Below are 25687 nucleotides of genomic sequence, written 5' to 3' on the forward strand. Positions count from 1 at the left end.
TAGACAAAGTTGGGTAGAAGCCAAAAAAAGTGGTTGGGGTGGGGGGAAGCAGGAAGAAAAAGAGAGAGAGGGGGAGTATTATTTACTATTTGTCAAAGATGGGAAGGCACTAGGTTACTTTAATGGGGGCTTTATACCATCGTAAAGGGGAAGTTCACCCTGACAAAAAGTTTATCGTGAAAATAGCAAAAAAAATAAAGGTTTGAAAAAATCCATCAAAGAATTAAAAAGTTATTAGAATTTTAATTATTTGATTTGTGACGTCATATGCGAGCAGCTTTTCTACATATCAAATGGTAAAAAATCAATGAAATGTTTTCGTGTTTTAAATTTTCTCAGAAAATTGAAAATGGTATTTACTGTAAATTCAGTATATCAATAGACATCGTTTTACACCCATTTCTAAAAAGGAAACAAAAATAAGTAATCATGAACTATTAAAAAATGGAAATTTAGGCACTTCTTGTTACATAACATGAGGCAACTGCTCGTTTATGACGTCGCAAATCCCAAAATTAAAATTCCTTAATCTTACCTTTACCAATATTTTATATTATTTTTTCTGCTATTTTTACAACAAACTTCTTCAGGGTGAACATCCCTTAAATGTGGCATCTTTTTTGTTTTATACTCTTCTTTCTTCCTTCCTTTTTCTTCCTCTTCTCCCCCTTTCTTCCTTTTTCTCACTTCTTGAAAAATCACAGGAAGGGGAGCTATCAGTTGCCCCCCTGACCCCCCCCCCCCCCCGTACTGCCACTAGTCAAAAGGCATATACTTTATGAATCCAGCATAACACACACACTATCACTATAAAATATTCAACATACACTTCTCAAAGAAAAACACACAAACTGCAGGGAATCATTTTTGTAAAAAAAAGTTATTATATTTCAGGAAAGTAAATACAATGATACACATTCAAATGGCTTTTTTAAATATTGTCTGCACTTTCAGCAAGTGTACAGAAAACCTACATTATATAGCTTAACTCCCGGGGGCCGTTTCATAAGCTGTTCGTTGGTTAAGAGTGACTTTAAGAAGGACTGGTGATCCTCTCTTGTGGAAAATGATATTCACCATTAAATATTCATTGGTGATTACTTAGCACGTAAGAAAGGCTCACCAGTCGTTGCTCTTAAATGACGAACAGCATTATGAAACATCCACCCGAATCTCTTTGAAAATGCCCAATTATCACACGTTATTGACATTAATCTAATTTTCATCCCATACAATGATCAGGGGACATTGAATATCATTAACACTCTTCTTGTTCTCTTTGTTACTTTGTTACTTTCATTCACGACTGAGGTACACCCCGATCAAGATATTCTGAATCATATATAATTTTCTTGGATGGCGGATGGGTGTTTCTTAAAGCTGTTAGTAATTTACATGTACTAATGACTTTAGGCATGGATGCTGATCCTTTTTTGTGATAGATTTGCAGGGAGCAAGTTATAGCGCAGTCAGTTTAAGCGTCTGCCTGTCGAACCAAAGGTCGTGGGGTTCGGGTCCAACCGGGCGGATGACTAAAGCCAGCGTCATGTTGTAAACGTGGCTTTGTTACAGAGGAAAACACTGTTCCTCGGATAGGACGTTAAATGGAGGCCTGGCTCGATGTAGAGGAGAGACGCCACCTTTGCACATTAAGAACCCATTGCACTATTCATATAAGAGTAGGGGGGAACCGCGGTGTAGTGGTCCACTTGCATCCCCCCTTATCAGTTATATCGTGAGGAGAGACCTGCAGGTCACAGTGATTCAGTTCGCTTTTCACCTCCAAGGCTCGGGTGACGCCAAACAAATAATAATAATAATAAGATGATATATCCCTATGTAATTGATTTAGGACCCATGAACATGCTCCAGTCAATCGTAAAGTCGTGTGTAATTGTACAAACAGCTTTATGAAATACCATCCACTACCTGTTTTCTAAAAATACATATATTTACATGGACTTTAAAGAGTAACAAACAATTTTTTCCTGGGGAAAAAAATAATTAAAAATCTTGACTAACTTGTGTGACTAAGCATGCAGCATAATAATAAACACAATAATATACTCAAGGTTAAACAAAACATGCATCTGTATAAAACTATAGAATAGAAATGATAAATTTCAGCTTGCTTTAAGGTAATGAAAATTAATATATGATGGAAATTCAACAATGATAATGATAATCACAATAATAATGATGATCATGATAATATTATCAATGATAATAATCATAAAGAGGAGAACAAAAAGACAGGGAGATGGAGAAAAAGAGAATTATAAAATTGATTATTTTGTGATGATAATCTTTACTCTTATAAATACTACATTTTTTAGTGATTTTGAATCGTCATAATTAATATGAACCTCATCGAGTTCAAGTGTAATCCACACACAATAAGGGATAATCTTTTAATCTCTCCCTAATTCAGAGGCAACGTTTAGAACGTGAGTTTCACAAATTAATTCTAAAATTTCTTTGAAAGAACTAGTCTCGTGATCAAGGCAATAAAACATGAATATAAAATAAATGTATGGTTTTCATAAAACCACATGTTTGCTGTAATATATGTTTGCAAAAGAGGAAGACTTTTGCCACCATACAAATTAGCACCAATATGCAGTGATCAGTATAATTACAAGCTTAAAGTTAGGCAGTTATCATGAAGCATGCAGGCAAGGTTTATTTTAATGATAACTAAACCTTGATTTAATGCCTTAGCACAAACATGAGTTTTTACAAGAACTTGATTGGTACATGTGTTTAGAAGTGGTTACACGACAGTTGCTCCGGCGACAATTGCTCCAATGGAAAATCTGCACGTTAAATATAAAACCTAACCTCCAAAACTAAATAAACCCTAATTCTTTTCTTTACATTATTCTGAACCAAAAACTCCATTACAATCTTAACTCTAACCCTATGCCCTCTGAGATATTCATACAAATGTCGCAGGAGCAAATGTCGTATCATCTTTTGAAGTAGCCCTCTTTCCATTTATGTACAGCATATAGGCTTGTCTACAAGTTTCACATATCATGCACTGCTTTTATGCAAGTTTGACTACAACGAGTAGTGACAGAAGACAACAAAAACTTACATGTATGATGTATTGAAAAACACATTAAAATTTTTAGTGAAATTCAAAATTTACATTACTTTGCATCATGAATAGAGGTATCTTAATTTTTCCTCTCTCTTCCTATCTCTTCAAATTCATATATCTCTATAGCATTTACTGCTGAAAAACAAATGTACGTGTTATTAATTCTGGTCGATTTCACGCTTCTATTTTCTTGTATGTGGTAAAGAATAAACCAATGATTGCTTATATATAGCAAAATTCATAAATATACAAAGAATATACTACATAAATGCATAATACAAATGAATACAGAAGACAAGTAGGAAGGCAGTCCACAAAAAAACAACTTAAATGAAAGAACCGAGAAGTGATTTGCATAGAAACTACAAGTACCCATCCCTTGAAATAATTACATACAGAAGAATAACTTTGTGATTTCAATAACAAATGAACCATGAAAACAGGTCCTCTGTTAACACCATTCAAGCTTGGATAAAGGGACCATCATGTCCTTCCCATACAAAAAGGTACTCAAAGAGAATATGATTTTGCCTTTACACCAATCTTTCTAAAAGGGGTAGCAAACAGAGGTAAGGAACTCACCATTTTTTCCATTTTGAGATGTGGAACAAAAAGGATTTTATAGTAATGATAGGTTCTGAATAACTGTAAAGCCTTCAAACCCAAATCAATTTTGCATCAATTGTCTAATATCAAAAGTATTACTTCACTGTATCATAATAAAAAAGGTAGGAAAATATTACACATCAATTTTATCAAAATTGCTGTGTTTTTCGATCTCAAGACATTGACATTAGTCTTATTTCAAGACTCCATGAAAGCTTATTTCTTTTACTCTGTATGGTGTCTTGCAATGTTGCTTTTTATCCTTTGTAGCTATCAGATATTACAGCAACTAACATTTTTTTATTTTACAGAGTAATGCCCATGGATAGAGGATGAATACATACATGTACAAGGTAAAAGAAAATGTGTGATTTTAAATATGATACTCAACATACTAAAATAGTGTGTTTATAAAACACTATACTACCAAGCATTTGCATTTTAAATGAATGAGTGATTACTGGAATACAAAGGAAATAATAATCGGAAGTATTTGGCTCACAGTTTAAATATAAGAAATATACATTGTTTATAAGACATGTAAAATAATAAAATAACTTTTCCCTTATAAAATGAGGGCATACTGGCACTTCAAGTAAAGAGCACATCTTCGGGCATTTGTGCTGGGTTTTATTTTTTTAGCAAGATGGAAGAAAAAAGCCATTGGCTCAAAATTTATAAAGATTCTGTCAAAAGTAAGACGATTTTCATAAACCCCCTCTAATTCAAAGAAGTTTTTTTCTTTTCATTGGGAATGTTAACATACATGTAGATAATACCCAGTAGACCTACATGTACTAAACTATGGTAGAGAAAAAAAATGTATTGCAAAGATAATAAGGTGTTTGGCACATTTGAAATCAATTATTAATCTCTTCACATGTTATTTCTGTCCAATAAAAAAAAATCAAATTAACAGGCACCAATTTGCTGACAAACAATTGGGGTTACAAATATTTTGACATTTATCTGTTAAGGATATACATGTATAATCATAATTGCATGCAAATATTGTAAAAACTTTAAAGACCCTGACCGGTGTAAAAACAATCATATATCAAAATAAAGGTAATGATTCATACAATACAAATATACCAAAAATATTACATATATATCTCCTTCTAATAGTTAAAAATATAGAATAAAAATCAAAGAAACTGCTCCTCCAAAGTACGCTTCGATTGAGCACCCCCACGTCGCCTGGAAATGATGACGTCACGTTGTGTCAGGAGGGTTGTGATTCCATAGGTTTGTGTACAAAAGCATTGGGTATTTTATTCCATTTCCATGTTATGAATCCATTATTTTTTTCGTTTTCAGATGAAAATGGCACTCAAAATTATTCACTGTTCAAATTTTTGTAAACCTGCAACTATTCACTACCTTTTTTGTGATTTCTTTGTTTGGCTCTTATTGGGCCTAAATTGCTATGTCAGGAAAAGTTGTTATACATAATCTAAATGCAGATAGAATTGAAATCTGCGCCAAATAAGCAGGAAATAAAATATGGCAAAAACTAGTTCAAAACTGTAGATTTCATAAATTCAAGCTTGTGGGTAAAAATATATGTGATATCCCTCTGTGATAGAAGTGAAGAGAATGAAATGCGTTATTTGGAAAGCAAAAAAATCACCCACTTTTTCTGTGTACAAACCTATGGAATCACGACGCTTCTTACACAACGTGACGTCACGGTCTCGAGGCAGGTGAAAAGCACAATAAAGCCTATTTTCTAAGCGGGGTTCGAAGCCCGATAATTGGAATATTCTTAAGCAAAATACTCAGCTGGGAAGCAGTGAAAATGCATAAAGCATACCTTGCTGTATTTAGTAGCTTATAAGCTTTCGATTGGTATATAATTTATCAATTTCATTTTCGGGTCCGGTCTGGATCTTTAAGATGAGATGGATAGCTTCATATTTACTATATAAAAAAAACCCAAACCAAAAAAAATTGCTGTTACAAAAATTACCGGTATGCTACGATTACAAGCACATTTGAATTGCATTTCAATTATTACAATATACAATGGCATGATAATAACTGATTTTACATTATACATGTTCATGATCAAAGAAGACAATCATTTTGTGAATTTTAATGATGGGACAAACCCCTGTAAAACAAAGAGATACAATTGATAATAACAATCAATTGTAACTTTTCATTCATATATTTCTATAGATTTATACTTATAATAGTTAGATTGGTTGTATCATATCATGTAACAGGGCTCTAGTTACATACCTGAAAACACATGCGGAAGGACAACAAGGGATAAATTAGAATGCTATAACTAATACTGCAATGACCATCAAACACGCAGCATCATAGCCGATATTGACGAGGTACGCCGGTAGGCCTACTCCATGGAAAGGGGCGTGGGTAGCTTCGAGCAAGGCAACAATGATTGATAAATTGATACTGGCGTAGAATGCTTCCTCTACTGTGACGACTCCCATTCCAGCTCTGTTAAGAAATAAAATGCAAGATTTCATAAAATATATATCCACGAAAAGGACAGTATTCTAATTATATGAACATGATGATAAAATTTGTATAATTATTATTTCCTTAAAAGGAGCTTTATTACCAGAAGCATTTGTTTCTATCTTAGTTTGTGGCAAGGACATCTTTCACTATGACCAGTCCACATGTTCTTCCTTTGTTTTCATATTGGTGGAGAGAGAGGGGGGGGGGTCCTCTAAAGAGTATATATATCCTCATCTTAAAACAACGACTCGGGTCATTTAACTTATGACTGCTCAATACCAGTCATAAATAAATTGACACATTAGGCAAATTAAATGTCTGATGAAGCACACAGATGCAACCAAACGATTGATTTGGATCCATTTTGTCATCTTAAAATTCTTCTCAGAACTTTTTCAAAAGTCACTAATTTTATAAATAAGACCTTCTAATTGTCAACTCTTCATCTACATTACCTTAAAAATCCATCTAGAAAGTATGCCGTGATTGCTTTAGAGAACGTAGCAACCAGGTAGGGTAGATTCCCTGTCTTCTGTAACTCTTCTTTCTTTCTGCCGCATGAATTCAACCACATCCTTCCAATGGGGTTCGGTCCATACCATATGAAGCCGATCACCTGAAAAATGGAGGAAAGTATTCAGTTTTAATCGAAGGCAGTGCAACCATGGGGCAGGGGGACAACTAGTCTGCCACACAGACTCATATCTGACACTTTAATCAATAACAGGTCTAGAGTGAAGACTAGACCCCAAAGGCTCTACAGACTACAGTACATAGTGAATCTAGTCTCACTACTTCAGACCCTGCATTATGCACTATGCGAATACTAAGGGTCTGTGCCTGCAGACTAGGGAACTAGCCTATAATCTAGGCAGAGGTTGCAGCTTTTGTCTTTGCCTTTACACGAGCCTGATGCTCTTACGCGAAACGTCAGCAATACATCTGATGCAGAAGACTACAGACCATGGCTGTGAAGCAGCTTGGTACCTCATAATTCTACATACTCTGGTGTTGCGTTACTTTTTTTTTGGTATTGACGAGGATTTGGTGCAGGTTTTTCATAATGAAAAACTGCCAATACACACTTGTCGCAGCCATGGTTCTAAGTCTTCTGCATCAGATGTATTGCTGAGTTTTCGCGTAACTGCATCAGACTCATATATATCAAAGTTAAAGACAAACGCTGCATAAATAGCCTGGATTATAGGCTAGCTGCAAGGAAACAACCAGCCCCCAAGTTTGTGATACATCAAAAAGTGATAAAATGGAGAACAGGAAAAAAGAAACACAGGATGAAAGAACAATTCTGAAAATAATCCTGGTAGATTTCATGGGCTGATCTACCAAATATGATTTTTTTAATCAATCTGGTGTTTATGGTCCTAGTCTGACAATAATTGGTAAAAGATAAAATTGCGGAAAATTTGCTTAGACTACACTCCTATTTTTAAATACTAAACATTATTATGGTATTTTATCTATAATTTCCAGACAATTTGTAACCATTTGAGTTTCAAGGGTGATGATCAATTGATAAGCTTTCTATATAAAATTTGCATCATATTAGCCTTAGGCTACTCAGAGTTAAAGCATAGATATACAGGTAAATCATGATTTTTATAAACTGCAGTTCAGAATACAGGCCACCATCATTTTCAAATGATCCTCGGCGAGACTGGGAGTTTCATTTTTTGCTCCAAGCCTCGATGAGTCAATAATGAAATTAATATTGAAGAGAATTTCAAAAGATCATTTGAACAAGACAAAATTATTGAATATAAATACCTGACAGGCAATGGTAGATATTATGACTCCAAGGATGCCCATTCTGAATTACTCTCTAGTTTACAGTATATTACACAGACCTTGTAAAAAGTAGGAAATATACAGAAGAATAATGTCTGTATTACACAAATTATATACAACTGATACTCTACTTTATATACAAGCAGTTATGTATTAAAATAACTAGGTCCAACATACTTTCTAAGTTATGCTGTCATTTAAAAAACTAAACCTTTGGTTAAGATTTGGTGTTGACGCCGCCGTCGGAACAGCGGCGCCTATAGTCTCACTCTGCTTCGCAGGTGAGACAAAAAGTAGTTTATCTTTTTTTTTAAATTAGCCAGAGCTTCCAAGTAAACACATCAACAACAATTTTGAATACTAAACAAGAGTGATCTTACAGGTCCTCAGTCATACACTGTATAGACAAGAAAAAGTAAGAATGATAAGAGAATAAATACATATCTATGTAGACCATGTTTTTGGTTCACAGAATCACTTTGAAAGCTTACAAATACTGTCTTTAAATATTGTACCTATTCATATACACACTACCTGCAAATTAAAAAGTCTAAAGTGAAAGGTAAGAACATGAATATATGTCAAAATCTTAGTCAATAATATAAATATATACATTAATGCACTTACATTTAAGAAGGCTAGTACTACTGTACTGTAGAATTAACAAGACTTAACCAGAATGCTTGTAATTTTTGTGCATAAGCACTATTTAAGGGATCTCGAACTTCAGAAATATTCTTCAGATATTTCTAAAGTGATCTGTAAATATGGACTAGCGTCACTAACTCTTTCATAAATGGTCCTTGTGCAAATATTTGTCAACGTTATTTAGCTGACCTAGATAGGATACACCTGCTATTTAACAAAATGAAACTTCTTTCAAGAAGTTTTCAGACAAAAGAAAAGCATAATTTCAGGAAAGAAAAGAGAGAGAGAAAAACATTATATAGAGGTCATTTTTTAAATATACACTTCAGTGAATATAAACAATTAGTGATTATCATTATAATCACGGAATACTTCCTGCAGAGTAGAAAAAGGACAGACTTTTGAATATGATGAATTATTACTACCAAGATTATTATCGTAACCCAATTTCTCTGAATGATATCATATTTCTCTCTATTCATATCAAAGCATGTATACATACATGTACATGTACCTGACCTGTACATTTGATTATTATTTAGAATGGACAGTCTAGCAATGTAATTTAACGAACACCTCCCTTTTTTATTACAGAGAGTGTATTGTACAGAGGTGCGTGTATTGTTTTTAATTAAAAGTTTTTGCTTGACTTTTGAAATAACTGTAATTCTTCTCGCATAAACAAAGGAATATGAAAATGACATGAACTTTAAAAAATAGCATTAATGCGACTTGTTAGGATTCAATGAAAAGCATCATGATCATATTTCTACACAAGGTGGTTCATGAACCACAAGTCTCGCCTGATTTTGTGATAAATAACATTAATGCATTATGATCTTTTGACCCCTAGAGCTTATCATCCTCAAGAACACATGTGCAGTATTACCCAATATCATTTGTAACGAGTATATGAACACAACTGATGCAGATATAAAGAAATGAGAGCAAGTTGAACAAAAACTTGAAAAAGGATACATGACCTCATATCATTTTACCTTTTACCCTTAGATGACCTTTGACACCATCATCCTCTTCAACACAAATGTAGTATTACCCAAGGATCATTTGTAACAAGTGTTGACATAACTGATGCAGAAATAAAGAAAAAAGAGCAATTTGAACAAAAACTTGACATTTTGACCCCTAGATGACCTTTGACCCCATCATCCTCAACAACACACATATGGTATTACCCAATGATCATATGTACCAAGTACATATATATGAACATACCGGTACATATATTTGATGCAGAAATAAAGAAATAAGACCAATTGAACAAAAACTTGACATTTTGACCCCTAGATGACCTTTGACCCCACCTTCATCAACAACACACATGTGGTATTACCCAATGATCATTTTAGGCAAGTGTGATCAAAATAGATACAGAAATAAAGAAATGAGAGCAAGTTGAACAAAAACTTCAAAATACGTAGGAAGAACATGACCTCATATCATTTGACCTTTGACCCCATCATTCTCATAAGGTCACATGCGGGTATTACCAAAGGACCATAATTATGTACCATGTATGACCATAATTGATGCAAAAATAAAGAAATGAGAGCATGTTGAACAAAAACTTTAACATTTTCAAACAGATCAACAGGAAAAGCAATATTACTAGATCTAGTTCTCTACCAAACATCGTTAAGGTGAGACATTGAATAAAAATATATCAGGAGAAATCATTGTGCTACATCATTAGCTCTCTCATTTCCAAATCACTGCATTGTGTATACATATTTATATGTAAAGTTTGTAAGATAAAAACAAAACTTATACTACTCATGAATTTTAGAACAATCCTATCTTATATATTTCAGTGTTACAAAAATAAACATTCTCTTTATTCAGATCAACTCTGGAGCACTTGCACTTGAAGGTTAAGATTGAAAAGAAGAGAGAAATAGTTGTTTACTTAATGTGATTAATGTGTTTATTCACATAACAAATTAATTTTATATTTTGAAACTGACAGGAAAAGAAGATTGTGAGAGAAATGTCTCTTGACCTGCACAATCAATTAGGCTAGCTTCTTGTTCTGTAGTTTTATTTTTTAACAATGTACACTACATGTAGATAGAAGCCAAAATGCCTGTTAACAAATAGTTGCTCCTCAAAGTTCAACTTTTAATTAATTTACTCAGTCATAATAATAATCTAAAAAAAAGATAATATAATCCCACACCCTCCCATAAAATGATTAGACTAGTATAAAATCTTATCATTATGATACTATTTCTAAATTAAAATATAGGCATAAGGTAATAATGATAGTAAAGGGATGGGCTAAAATACAAGGAAATTAGTCATTATACTATTAAAGACAAAGTTCATCCCTGATCATTAGTAATTATAGTAGACCCCAACAGTTACCTTATCAAAGTAATCTTTCCCCTAAATTTTTAGTATGGCACGCTGCCCGAAGTCTGCGCAGTGCCCCTATTCTGCACAAACATCTGAACAATCCTGATGATAAAAGAAGACACAGCGACCACAAACTTAAACATTAACACCTGCAATACATAAACAGATTCATTTACGATCCAAGCAAAAAAAACATTGAATTTTAATTCAGGCTTTTCTAGACAGCTGGCAGCCGTCCGTTTCGAGGAGTTTTAAAACATCTTTAATTTCTCCTCGTACACAGACGGCTCGCTATCATGCAGCCACTATTTAACAATGCAAAATCCCCCCGACGGGGCTCATCAATTTTTTTCTTTAACTGTACCAAAATAAAGATTATTATTCCGATTTGGTCTGAAATGCAACAAAACGGGGAAAAACAAACTTAAAAAGGGGAAAAAACAGTGACTTACTTCGCCTGTCGCGCAACTTCACTTCCCTCTTTTATCCAAACTTAAAGGACAAGTCTACCCCAACAAAAAGCAGATTTGAAAAGAAAGAGAAAAATCAAACAAGCATAACACTGAAAATTTCATCAAAATCGGATGTAAAATAAGAAATTTATAGTTTCGCTTAATTTCACAATACAGTTATATGCACACCCTGTTCGGTATGCAAATGAGGGAACTGATGACATCACCCACTCACTATTTCTTTTGGATTTTATTATATGAAATATTTTGATTTTCTCATCACTGTCATGTGAAACAAAGTTTAATTCCTCCCTGAACACATGGAATTCCATTTTACCATTTTGTGGTTCAAGCAAGGGGGTCCTAAAATTGAAATATTGTATAATTCAAACAATAAAAACAAAAGAAATAGTGAGTGAGTGATATCATCGACTCTCTCATTTGCATATCACTGAGTTGAACATATAACTATTTTGTGAAAAATAAGCGGAACTTTAAAATGTCATAATTTTCTTATTTTACATCCGATTTTGATGAAGTTTTCAGCGGTATTCATGTTTGATTTTTCTCTATTTATTTAAATCAACTTTTTTCTGGGGTGGACTTGACCTTTCAATACATAAACATTATATGGTTGAGTCCCCTGTACAGATCGAGCTACAACTTCGGTCTCTGTATTTGGTGAGTGGAGCCAACGGAGTTCAGCAGAACAACCAACATAACAGAGACCGAAGCTTTTGGTCTAACTTAAGGCTTTTCATGATTGTAAATTAGGCCTAGTGGCCTCATAGACATAGTGATCATGGTGATAGTCAAATCAAAAAGAAGCCTGAATAAATTATATAATTTTTGATGAAAGTCTGAAGACACAAGCAGCATCTATGTCTTATTAATACAAGAGTCTAGACGATGAAGGCCTATATGAGGCCCATGCAGTCCCTTTCTCCCCTGTGTCTGTGACCTGTCTCACTTTGTATGGCAGTGAGTAAAAACATCAAATCATCAAAAATGTGAGTTAAATGTGGTATGGTTGGAACGACCCCTTATCGACCACCTAATCTTCTAAGCATCGTATCTGCGAAAATATTCATAAATTTTACCAAGTTTTCGTCTCATTTGTGCAGAAAATTGAGCAAATCAGATTCCCATGTTTCGCTCGGCGACTCCGATTCAATCCGTGTACATTGTATATATCAACGAACAACGAATACGACGATTTTACATTTGCTCATTTGCACCCGTCTTATGAAACCGACCACCCGCAGTACATTAAGTTTACGGCCGATTCTTGTCGCGGTGGCAAAATATTTTTACTCTTCCAAATCAGTTCTATGATGTCAACATGCTAAATGATCGTCTCACTACTTCCACTGCGAGCTCCGGCACATGATTCGACGATTTGTTCTAGAGCCGTTTCCTATCGGATTTCTTAGTTTTTCAGCAGGGTTTGGGTCTGGTCAATACAATTTTGATTAATTCTACTAAATTTTTACTTTTTGTTGCTTCTTTTTTTTTCTCGTAAAATCGATTCTTACCGTTTCTATGGACACTGCGCCTACTCTCCCGCGCGGATCGTTTGTAATACGCAATAATTTTAACGCGCGCAAAGTGGTCGATTTCAAATGAGGTGGTCGATATGTGGTAGTCTCACCATACTAACCGATTCTATAGCATTTTGACGTCAATCTTATACAAATATTTCACTTTTTAAGCTTGAGTTTTTGTTTAAATCTCCACAAAACTTTGGTCCGCGAAGTTAGGTCACACTTTTTCAGAACAGTTTTCCAGCACAACGCGCATTCGCCGATCGGAATAGAATTTTGAGATCGCGATACCGGCGAAACCCCTTGAGGCTTGACCTACTTTACATTTTCGTCCATGATTTTATAGTTTACGATCTTGCCGTTAAAACTTAATGTGGTAACTATTTCTTGAATTGATTTTGTATAAATTATGAATATTTTGTTAACAAATTTAAGCCTGGTGAATATTTTTGATAAGTCTGCGAAGTTTGGACACCCCATCATACATCCATGACATCTGCTAATTCTCTTTCTCCGCCGTCACAGCGGGCCAGACCGCTGCTCCTGGGGCTCTGGACCGTCAACCGAGCCGGCCGAGGTGGATGGATCAAGCTTGGCCACTTGTCTCGACTTGGGCAACATCGCATGACATGCCTACGGCTACAGGTAGCCGAGCTTGATCAATTTCCACGGGAGCGGGCCGGGGCGGTGTATCGGACATTTCGATAGGTCCTGCAGCGTATCTATCACACTGCTTTTATCTGATCAGTTTCATTTATGATCAACGAGTCGATTCACCAATTTAACTACAACACATCAGAAAGAACATTTGCACTATCAACAAAACTAAGAAACAATAATGTTTATATACCAATACTTAATAACGGCAGAAACTAATATTTAGCCTAATTTGTCTTACCCTTCCAGGAGATATCATTCATCAAAACATATCCCACAATGCAATGCATCTATGTGAAAGCGCGCCACCTATTTTATCACATGCTTGCTGCTTTTTCATGGCTGCCTTGTCTCTGTGTGAAATCCCAATTGGACATCAAAAACTGTCTTGCAAATTTGGTTGTGAGTATGATAAGGTCATTAATTGTTAATGAATTTTGTAGAACAGATGTTCACAACAAAGAAAATAACAAGTTTTAAGTTTTTGCAGGTATCAAATATGAGATGAATTAATTTGAAAACATGATTTTGACATGAACATGATGAACTTGCTTGATTGCAGTGTAGTGCAGTATATATGGCCATGGCTAAGGCTAAGCACTTGTGTTTTAATGCAATTTGTACTTGGCCAACTTGGGTAAATAAAAGAAGACCCCCTAATTCAAAATTTTCATATGTCGATGCCATATCCATTATCCATATATGATTTGGTCATGCTGATTATTACTGTTTTTTATCATTAGAATTTAAATAGTTTGTCAGTCCAGGAAACAATGAATGAGTTGTGTTTTCCTACTCCTGAGTCCTAGTTAAGCTTGGAACTTCTGGAAGATCGACTTTAGGAGTCTGTTCTTTTCTTCAGAAATTATTATCTTTATAACAGTTCACGTAAGAGTCGGTCAAAAATGAAATAATACATTACATTTTACTTAATATAGGCTAGACTATCCTGATTTTTTTTGGTTCTAATTAACATTAATTGAAATAAAATGAGTGAGCAAACATTGAAGGCAAAATGTTTTACAGGAGATGATCGAGTTGAATTTTAGCATTTCTTGCTTAATTTCAGTTCATGCTCACTTGGCCTTATGATCAATATGTAAGAGTAATTGCCTGTTCTTACCTTTCTTGCCAAGCTCACAGAGAAAGGAAGTTGGATCAATGGAGGACGAAAATAAATGATCCAATCCGAGATTAGAAACTAGAATTGTAGAAAGTGAACTTAACGTTTTGTTGAGTTAACGGAAAAAGGAATTTTTAGTGCAGAACAAAAATAATAAGGCCTATAAGTCCAAGAAGAGAAAGTGAAGAGGTGTTTCGGAGTTGTGCTGTGCTGAGCCCAACGCATACACACGCTTGAAGAATCGGATCATCCCAAATTTAGGATCAGCTTATACTAGTGACGACAGTCTGTGTTCACATTTCGAGACAACCGCGTGGGCTTTTCTCAAAAGGATGGGTTGAGGGAGGGGAGTCAAATTAACCACCTTTTTAAGACAACTTAATTTTTTTACTTAAAAGGGGATATAGGCCTATTTATTTGCACACTGGCTGACGGGGTGGTTGCAAATGAGGCATTATGAGGGAACCGATCTTGTAACCCATTCGCTAATTTTGTATTTTATTTATAAAGAAATACAGTATTTCTTTATAAAATAAAAAAGTAGTGATACAAAAAAAGATACAGTATTACACTGTATATTTTTTGTTCCTTATGATGTGAAACAAGTTATTTCTACTTGAATATGTGGGATTGCCATTGTTGCAACATATTGTCATCCAATGAAGAGCTTCCTTTTTGTCAAATCTGCAGAAAATAAGATAGTGTTGTATGAATATATTTCATTTAAAATATTTGAAATATTCCCTCTTTGATGTAAATTTGATGGTGTGATGTATCAACTCACTCTCAATTCTACATAGTTTATAAGCAATCTATCTTTCTTAATTTCACTTTCAATATTGATGAAATTTAAGTGTATTGCTCAAGTTTGATTTTTCTTTATTAAAAAATTTCAATTCCAATTTTCTTTTGGGGGGGTGGACTTGCCCTTTAAAGGAGAAGTTCACCCTGACAAAAATTTGTTTGTAAATATAGCATAAAATATAATAAAAACATTGGTGATGGTGTGAAGTAAACCATCAAAGAATTAAAAAGTTATTAGAATTTGATTTTTTTTTATTTGTGATGTCATATTAGAGCATAGACAGGAATAACCGTAGTTTCTGGGGATTTATTCAACAATTTCTGACATTTTACTGTAATCCCCATTTACCGACGGTAGGGTGTACGTGTGGGCTCGCATGTGTTCTCATTCCCTCCCTTTTGTCAATTCACAGTCCAAAGTTTGATGTAATTTTACACATCGAATATACAATCTAAGGATGTATAAACAACAAACTTTTAAAACTTGATATGTCAATGTTTGAATACTTTAAACGATATAGATGAAAAAGGCATGAAAAATATACTTTACCGATGTTTAATTGGGTTGAACACGATAAAAATGGTCAAAATGGCAGCCAAACTATAAAATATTTACAAACGAACGTCAACAATCACGAATGTGATATCGATATTGCTTTCGATATTATACGATCTGCTCCATATGCGAACGAAACCGAAGATAAACGATACTACTTATACTAGTACTAGTACTAGTTATAATCGCGATATTTCGATTCGAGACATTAAGTTAATAACGATAATGACGTCATTCAAGATGGCAACTTGCAAGAAAAACCGTCAGGTCAGGTGAAAATGTCTTAGATGACAGATTTCTCAATCATCCAGAGGATTTTTTTCAATAACTCCGGCCCAAGGTATGCAATTACTTAAGTTTTTTATATTTCCCTGATAATGGAAACCATGAAACTTTCAATTTTGCTTAAAAAACAGTTTTAAATCGCGATCTATAAAACGCTAGTTCACTATACGTTGGCTGTAGGTACGGGGCCCCATCCCCTTCAGTCTATGTATGGTGAGTGGAGCCAACGTAGTTCAGCGGAACAACCAAAATACAGAGACTGAAGCTTTTGGTCTAATTAGAGCAGTGTTCCCACATATTGTATTGTACAAAATCAATCCAATTTCATTTTCTCAGGAAATTGAAAATAGTTTTTATTGTACCTTCAGTATATAGACAAATCATTTCACAACCGCTCCTGAATTAAATGAAAAAGAAATGAGTCATCACAAACTAATAAAAATTTGAAATTTATGCATTTGATATTACATAACATATGGGGTTCTTTAAAGGACAAGTCCACCCCAACAAAAAGTTTATTTGAAAGAAGTAGAAAAATCCAACAAGCAAAACACTGAAAATTTCATCAGAATCGGATGTAAAATAAGAAAGTTATGACATTTTAAAGTTTCGCTTAATTTCACAAAACAGTTATAATATGTACATCCTGGTCAGTATGCAAATTGGCAGACTGATGACATCACCCACTCACTATTTCTTTTGTATTTTATTATATTAAATATGAAATATTCTAATTTTCTCCTCCTTGTCAAGTGAAACAAAGTTTTATTTCTTCCTGAACATGTTGAATTACCATTATTTGAACAATTAATGGTTAAGATAAGTTGGTCCTTATTGTTAAATTTGTAAAAATTGAAATATTGTATTATTCAAACAATAAAAAACACAAGAAATAGTGAGTGATGGACATCATCGACACTCATTTGCATATCGCTGAGTTGTGCATTTAACTGTTTTGTGAAAAATAAGCAAAACTTTAAAATGTCATAACTTTCTTATTTTACATAGATCTGATTTTGATAAAATTTTCAGCGTTATGTTTGTTTGATTTTTCTCTATCGATTCATATCAACAATTTTCTGGGGTGGACTTGACCTTTTATGACGTCGCAAATAAAACACTTTAAAGTTAAATTCAAATAACTTTCATAATCTTTTATAGATTTTCACCAAACCTTCATCAATATCTTTTATTACCAGTTTTTTCTCTGGTATTTTCAGTACAAACGTTTTGTCAGGGAGAACTTCTCCTTTAATCAAGATCCTTTCTCATATAGAGAAAGAAATAAAAAAAAATATGTTTGTCATATATATATATATTAATATTTTGCATTTTAGTATACCTGTGACGCACTCAGCCTGTGAAGGATGGCTAGTACGGATCCAGTTGAGGAGGAAATGGGAGACATCCTATCAGCCTTCGGAATCCCAGACCTAGCCAAGCATATCATCCCTATCCCATTGCCTCCACTTGACGTCGATGACGAGGAAACACCGGGTGGATCCAGGGGGGATCCAGAGGGGGAGGACCCAGAGAAGGATCATCCAAAGAAGGAGAAGGAGAAAGTTGGGGCTGAAGGAGGAGACACCAGCAAGGATAGAGATGAGGATGAAGGAGATGATGATCAAGATGAGGGTACCAAAGCACAGGAAGCGGAAGAAATAACGGATGACAAAGGTAAATGGGAGTTTGGTTCGGTGATGTCAAGTTATGTGTTGCCAATATTGTTCTTAGTCATTCCAGGATCGGAATCGTAATCATGTTCTAGCGGTCGTAGGTTCCCAGATGGTCCAGGAGGGACTTTGCATCATTTCATTACGACTGTAGCCTGGTGGAAAAGAAACGATATCTAGGCTTTGCCCGATATTTGGTAGAATTTCTTTGATTGCATTTTTTATAATTTGAGAAAAGTAATGCATTGGTTTGGCTTCATGTTATTTCTATAATAGGTGACTGCAGAAACCCTTTTTTTGATATTGAAGTTCTGTCCTTGGTTGTATATAGTCTATGTACAACATCATGAACTATATAGAAAGTTGGAAACCAAATTTTGTGCACACTGCTATTGATCATGATCCCAGGCATTTGCAGAAAGAGATGTTGGCAAAAATGTGGGTCTGTGTTCTGGGAAAAGGCATGATTGAAAGAAAGATCATAACTTTGAAACATAAATAGTTTGACGAGGCTTATATAATTTGGTTGTATAAATGGAACAGGTACATCAAACATTTGGGTGTGGTGCTAGATGGAGGGGGCAGGGGTGAATGCCTCTTCCCCCATGATAATGGGAAAAAATGAATGAAAGAAAAGTATAAAAAAGAGGGATTTGAAATTGAATAAGTTTCTTTATCCAATGCGTCCCACAAAAAGCAAAACCAAGAATCATTGATGATTTATCATATCTTAATCACAAGAACAATTCACAAAGTTGACCTATCGTTGTAAAGTTAGGACCTCTTTTTTCTTCTCATATAACTTAGATGATCGTTCATACATGCATTAGTGAGTTAAAACAATTTGAAGAAAGGATACCAAAAAAGTCACTTGGCAGATGGTATCTGAATTTCAAAAAGAAAATCACATTTATAGAAAGTTCAATAACTGCCCTTTGATTTGACACCTCAATCACAGTAAATGGTCCAGAAATATCAAAGTTCTGTTTCTATGAAATAATTCTATGAAATAATACTTGTATTTCCATTATTTCATTAAACAATTTTTTTTCACAGATTCTCTACCGTAGCTAATGCTCAATGAACTAAAGACTTTATGAAAAAAATGAAAGTCCATATTTTATTGTTCAAAATGAAATCTGAAATAGAAATACTCTGAAAATTCTTTTTGCCTAGTTGATCGTGGGCCCGGCAGCCACTGTGCAGCGCCAGATCGACGTAGCTCTAATCATCAGTTCGTCTATGACCATTTTGTCTCATAACCAGTTGGTCTAATATCCATCTTAATTTCATTCATTTTGCCCAATTAATACTTAATCCACTAAGATCAAATGGTATATGGACTCCTGTCTGTATGGACTAAATGACTATTGGACCAACTGGTTATAAGATGAAATGATGAGTGGACGAAATGCAGTTAGATCATGTGGATAGTAGATGAACTCATGATAGACCAAATGATAGGAGACGAGTTGGTAATTGGACGAAGTGGCATTAGACCAATTGGAAATAAACCAATAAATTAACATTTATACTCATTCATCCAATTATGAAGTTTTCCTTATTAATTTTTTGCAGAGAATCTTGAAGAAGATATGGCAATGGAGACTGATGAAGGTACAGACAGCATTACCGATGTCAGCCAAAATGAAGATGAAGCTCCTTCTCAAGACAGGAAAATAGAAACATCCATTAAGCAACCTCAAAAGGCTGTCCCTGATCTTGGTCTGAAGCAGAGTGTAGCATCCCTTCATGAGGATGAGACAGGTGCCCAAAAGACCTCCTTGATCAAGGAACTTCTGAAGTCCACTTCCAAACCAGTGATGACGTCACGGCTTCAAGGTGCTCTTCAACCTCCAGATACATCTCTTGATGTTCCTGAGGAACCGGACATGGAGGACAACCCAGAGTCTCTGACATCGGTAGATGAGTTCAACTCGTTTCTTGATCGCTATAAGGAGGGTCGTGAACTGAAGGCAATGAAGCTGGCAATGTTGGGAAAGCCCAACAGCGTTGCTACGTACCACTGTCCAGATCTCACCAAGGAGCAGATGAAAGTCCTGGACATGGATAACACGACTTTCCAGTGTCCTGGTTGCAATGACACGTACCTCTTCAAGGCGAGCCTGGATGCCCATCTGAATCGTAGGACAGTCCTGGTGACATTTCGCTGCAAGTTTTGCACAGGGAGAAAAAATCTTGTCTTCTACAACAAGTGCACGTTCCTTGCTCACCTGCATTACCATAACGCGCCTGAAAGTGACATAGAAAACATTAAATCACAAGCTTCCATTAGTCCTGTGAATGCCCTGGCCTGTTTGAAGGCATATACGATGCTGACAGCACCAGAGAAGAAAAAGGTAACCGCCAATAAATCTAGTGTTGCGAGCCATGCTGCTTTGAAGAATCCATCAACACCATCTATTACACATAGCACCACAACATCAAAACAGTCTGACACACCTCCAAGTGCAGTAAAAACTCAAGTGATTAATAAACCGAGAGCTGTCGTTTTGCACCCTAAAAATACAAATCAATTACAATTAGTTCAAAAAGATGGCCAAACTTCTTATTTGTGTATGGGATGTAACGTGAGGTATGAGAAGATGATCCATCTGAGTAGTCATTTAGGCAGGTCTGATCATGTACCAAAGGCGAAGTATGGACACAAAGCTTGTCTTCACCAGTGTAATGTCTGCAAATTGCTTTTGGGCAATACCTGTAAGCTCAAGATGCACAGCATCATTCATAATGACCAAACAAAACCAATGCCCTGTCCAGAGTGTGGCTGCCTGTTCACTGATCTCAAATCGCTCTTGATTCATCAGAACGATGGATGCCTTCACTGGATGACGCGGCCACTCTTCAAGTGCTTCTTCTGCAACAAGTACGCCACCACCTTCCCGGGATTGGTGAAACACCTCGAGCAGTGCCATGTTGAGTCCTTCTTCAAGTGTCCCCTTTGCCAGCTGGCCTTCCGCACGAAGCAGTCGGCAAATGAGCACTCGCTGCAAATTCATAAACTGAGTAATGCCTCGTACAGTCTGCTACGCAAGTGCCCCTTCTGTAAGAGCGTGTACTCAGAGGGAGGCATGTTATTGAACCATTTTGATGGTCACTTCAAGGAAGGACTCATTAAGATCGAGAAGTTTGTGTATACATGCCCCTTGTGCAATAGGCCTTTTGATTATAATTTGGCCTTACTTAATCACCTGAAAAATGAGCACGGTAGATCCAGCACCAACATGTTCACCTGTGATTTGTGCCTCTCACCTTTCAGTTCTGTCACCAATCTCATGATCCACAGACAAAGTTGCCATATAAAGCCTAATAAAGAGTTGCGTAACAGTGAGCCAGAGAAGAAGAATCCTGGCCAGTCTGCGGAAAACACAATTGTATGTGGGGAATGTGGGGAGAAGCTCCCGAAATTCGACATGAATGCCCTCCGAAAGCACATGTTTGAAAAGCATGGAGGGCAAGTGAAAGATAGTCTAGCAATGCAGAAGAATAAAGAGGTCACAACTATTGATAAAGTACAAGAAGATGCCATCAGGCCAAAAGGATCAGGGGAATCGGCAAAGGACTCTTCGGTTACCAAGGCGGAGGCCACTAAGGTGACGGTAAGTCGCTTCACCGATCAGCAGTGTGCCAAATGTCAGTTCAAAAGCAAAGATCGACTGGTCTTTGAGAAACACATCCGAGGGCACAAAGCAGACGATTCTCTCAACCAATGTCACGAGTGTGGTCTTTGCTTCACTGTATCAATGTCGTTGAAGAAGCATCTCTTTATCAAGCATAAGATCAAGAACATGGATCTCTACAACACCACGTACGATGATCTGATACCGAGATGGGAAGACGACATGAAAAAGAAGAAACTTGAGGAGGAGAAAGAGCGGGAATCCACGAAATCAGATATGAAGGAGGAAGATGATGGAAAAGCGCATCCAGCGTTTGAAGAGAAGGGCAATGCCGAAGAGGAGAAAGTGGAGGAGAGCAGTCTCTTCAAGTGCAAGGTTTGCAAGGTTGAGTTTGAGAATGAGAAAGCCCTCACCGTTCACGCGAGGAGCCATGGGCTGGCTTATCTGCAACATACACTCTCTAGGTCCCCGGAGAAAGCGGCACGTATGCTGAATTCAAAGCCGGCAGAATCGTCCCCACAATCACCGGAGGTTGTAGAAAAGCCAAAGACATCGCCCGTTGTGAAGCGAATGCTGCCATCAGACACTGATAGTAGTACCTCCAGTGATGAAGGCAGTTCCATTGAAGATCAAAATGGGAATTAACTTGTTAGCATTCCATTCCAGATTCCATTCCTCTTGATAAATGTCTAAAGCCTGGCATACACTATGCAATGATGCGATCCAAATTTCAAAGAAATTTCTATAACATTTGATATGAACATTCCAACCAATAAAATCTTAGCAATCAGAATTGTGATAAGACTACTGAAATGTTGAACTTCAAATAAAATAATTTTGTTTCTTGGAAATATTTGATGTAAAATGTGATTTATTTAAAAATCCTGTCACATCAGATTACATCGTGTGCGTTGGGCTTTATATGGAGATGCTGGAAGAAATTTTTTGAAATCGATTGCATATTTCTGGTGCTAGTTTACAATTGATTCATCATATTTGTGTAACTACAGCAAATTGATCTTTGCTTTTTGTTGCAAGAAACAGACTAGCAATCAAATGCAAATTTTTGTTATATAATTGCCAGCGTTATGATTGATTTTAGGGACCCAGGTTCGACTTGCAATTGATGACAAGTTTATTGCAATGCCCCAATAAGGCCCTTATTCTGAAGTTGGGTTTGGTTTTATCTCCAGTCTAAAGATGTGTTTAACGATGAATAGCCACTCCTGACACAAATAACTATTCGTCAGCTGATCAGAGTTGATATTCAAGTCATTCATAAAATAATCTTTTTAACATTAAAGCGTGGAAAAGAAAGAACACATTAATCATTAAAAACAATAGGCCTATACAATGCCAACAAAATTTTGACATATCATCATACCATATTTTTGTCACCGAGTTGTACCAAAGCCTATAATTAAACTATGGAATATGGGCCTAAATATTTTATTCTTTTGTAAGTTAATTATCAGTTGTTTATATTGATTCTTTCAGGTACTGGTCATCCAAATTGTGTTAAAATTGGCAAATTATGCCAAATTTTTCATTTGGGACGGGATTTTACATTAAGCCAATTTTTCCAAAGCCAATGGACTTATTTTTGTTAACTTGACAAATTATATTACATGTAGTGTAGGATAGAACAACAGATGTATTTCTATTGCTGACTTTAAGTTGGTGCTATATAATAACTTCTGTTTAATGGGAGAGAGCTAATTTACTTTTTTTTTAAGTTGTCCATTGAAAGATAAAAAAATGTACCAGATATTTACCCGATTGATATACAATTTTTCTCTGCCTCAAAAAGTTATATTTGAGGATATTTTGTGATTTCAAACGTTCTTCAGATAACGGTTTTATCAGCTTATTACTAGGATCACTCCTATGGGAAAGTCGTGGTCTAGTGGTTACGACTCTCGTCTTTTAACCCGAGGGACATGGGTTAGATTCCAAGGCATGGCGTAATTTCCTTCAGCAAGAAATTTATTTCTAATGTGCTGCACTCGACCCAGGTGAGGTAAATGGGTACCTGGCAGGAATTTTTTCCTCTGCTAATGTCAGGGTTATTATGCTGCATTAATGTAGAGTGCTTAGAGACTTCTGATAAAGTGTTAAGCACTGTATTATTATTATTATATTCCTCAATAATGGCACCAATATTTGCAACTTCTCAAATCTTTAATAGTGAATAAACTGGCAACGTTATTCGCAATATGATCTTTCAAGGTAAAAGATATGGCCTGCAAACAAATACCAAAGTTACTATCCTAATGGAGAAAATGATTAAATCCATGAAATACAAATTATTATGAATTAAGAATTCCAAGTTATGGTCCAAATTGACTGGTTTAGCTCCACCAAGAACTGTATATTATCCTCTGTACTAACTTTGCAACTATCAAGAGAACTTTGGGCATTCAGTATTATGAAACAGAAGAAAATCAATTTTTTCATATTCTATTTCTTTGTTAATGTTATTATTTTGTTGAATCATTTGATTTTGAATGTTTTTTTTTTTAATTCACAGGGTCGAAGGAAATATAGTACCAAAGTGTGACATCATCAATTTTCTTCCTTTTTTTTTTTGCATTTCAGTATTTTTAATGAAATACTTCAGTAGAATATGATAAAATACCTTCAAAACCCAAAATTTGTGGGAATCGGTCCATGGTTGGTCAAGACATGACCTCATGAATAGTTGAATACATAAGTAGCTCCATTGAAATAAATATATTATTGGCCTGGTTGTAAATTATGTTATGATCCAGGCCAATAGTACATTGACTTTATATGGGACTCATGATGTATTCATGAGGTGATGTTTTTGGCCCCTCTTGACCAATTCCCACCGAATTCAGTCTGTGGGTGTTTTTATCGTGTCCCGCCCAGGTATGGTATAAAAAATGCAGAAATACAAAAAAAATTGTGATATCATCACTTTGGTACTCTATTAAGTATACTGAACTGGAGCACAGCGGATTATCATACAATGGTGTTAAAAATTTATTGAACCCCACCTGAAAATGCACTCCTTCATGCCGAGTGTTGAATGGAGACAACAACACTACAATGTTTGTCAGGCCCAGAGAAACAAACTTTATTGAATGTAATATTTTATCACCTGACTTCAAAATTAAATATCTAAAACGTGGCAGAACTTGAAATATGTTCATTTTCTGATGGGGTTCACCAACTTTATAACACCACTGTATACAGGAACTGGTGTATATATATATTGGATTTGTCTCGATGTATATAATTATAAGTACAGCACTGAAATGTTAGTATATTCATAATGAATTGTGAATTCCGAGATGGGTTTTTTTTGTACATTTGGATGGATTAAGAACCCAGATGCATGTTGAATTATTTCCAATAAAGAGGATTTGTACTTTTAGTTCCATATTGATTATTTCAAATACATATTCATTTTGCATGAAAATCAATTGAAGATGTTCGAATTTATGAACAAAAATTACATGTTGCTTGAAAAGCACTTTGGCACTTTTATGTTAGAGATTGTCCTTGTCATTTATTATTTTGCTTATTCTTCGGCTATCATAACTGAAAGTGCCTTGTTAGCTATATAGCAAATTTGTGATTGCCATGTATTTACAACTACATTTATTTAGTGTATTATTTGTATATCTGTTTACCACTATGGTATGTAATATTGATTTATTCCTACTGGTTTTTGTTTCAACAAAGTGTATTAAGAGAGAGCACATTTCAAGGCTCCATGTATCTTTTTTTTTCAATGGTCAAGTACTCTAGAAATGAAGATATTCTCAATTTCGACACATTATTGTATTGCCTCTTATGTTCTCATTTTTTTCCTTGGCATTGAGAGGGTTCATCGCAAGAAACTTATTCGCATCGATCGCGAGGAACTTATTGACAATCAATTGAAGATT

General features: G+C 35.3%; 2 protein-coding genes across 6 annotated transcripts; one reads left to right on the forward strand and one right to left on the reverse strand.

The window, feature by feature from the left end:
• Positions 1–861: 861 nt before the first annotated feature.
• Positions 862–14047, reverse strand: LOC129260535 (uncharacterized). 5 transcript variants are annotated; one of them, XM_064099771.1, is made up of 6 exons: positions 13930–13976; positions 11045–11184; positions 9658–9748; positions 7991–8070; positions 6661–6821; positions 862–6181 (listed from the first exon to the last, which is right to left on the reverse strand). In XM_064099771.1, the coding sequence occupies exons 4-6, from the start codon at positions 8030–8032 to the stop codon at positions 5995–5997; spliced, it is 390 nt and encodes a 129-aa protein (XP_063955841.1). In that variant the 5' UTR covers positions 8033–8070; positions 9658–9748; positions 11045–11184; positions 13930–13976; the 3' UTR covers positions 862–5994. The 5 variants fall into 5 exon arrangements, with proteins under 5 accessions (XP_063955841.1, XP_063955840.1, XP_063955839.1 ...); XM_064099770.1 differs by having other exon boundaries at positions 11045–11137; positions 13930–13974; XM_064099769.1 differs by lacking the exon at positions 11045–11184 and having other exon boundaries at positions 13930–14047.
• Positions 13803–25578, forward strand: LOC129262457 (zinc finger protein 532-like). Its single transcript, XM_054900581.2, has 3 exons — positions 13803–14090; positions 17794–18133; positions 19708–25578. The coding sequence occupies exons 2-3, from the start codon at positions 17824–17826 to the stop codon at positions 22413–22415; spliced, it is 3018 nt and encodes a 1005-aa protein (XP_054756556.2). The 5' UTR covers positions 13803–14090; positions 17794–17823; the 3' UTR covers positions 22416–25578.
• The last annotated feature ends 109 nt before the right edge of the window (positions 25579–25687 follow it).

This window comes from Lytechinus pictus, chromosome 5, assembly GCF_037042905.1.
Source record: "Lytechinus pictus isolate F3 Inbred chromosome 5, Lp3.0, whole genome shotgun sequence".
Lineage (NCBI taxonomy): Eukaryota > Metazoa > Echinodermata > Echinoidea > Temnopleuroida > Toxopneustidae > Lytechinus > Lytechinus pictus.

Coding starts and splice junctions, on each gene's coding strand:
- LOC129260535 (XM_064099769.1), bottom strand. CDS start 8,032: ATGGGCATCCTTGGAGTCATAATATCTACCATTGCCTGTCAG. Junction 6,822..7,990: donor TATCTACCATTGCCTGTCAG/GTATTTATATTC, acceptor TCCATTTTTCAG/GTGATCGGCTTCATATGGTA. Junction 6,182..6,660: donor TTTCTAGATGGATTTTTAAG/GTAATGTAGATG, acceptor ATTTCTTAACAG/AGCTGGAATGGGAGTCGTCA.
- LOC129262457 (XM_054900581.2), top strand. CDS start 17,824: ATGGCTAGTACGGATCCAGTTGAGGAGGAAATGGGAGACATCCTATCA. Junction 18,134..19,707: donor AGAAATAACGGATGACAAAG/GTAAATGGGAGT, acceptor AATTTTTTGCAG/AGAATCTTGAAGAAGATATG.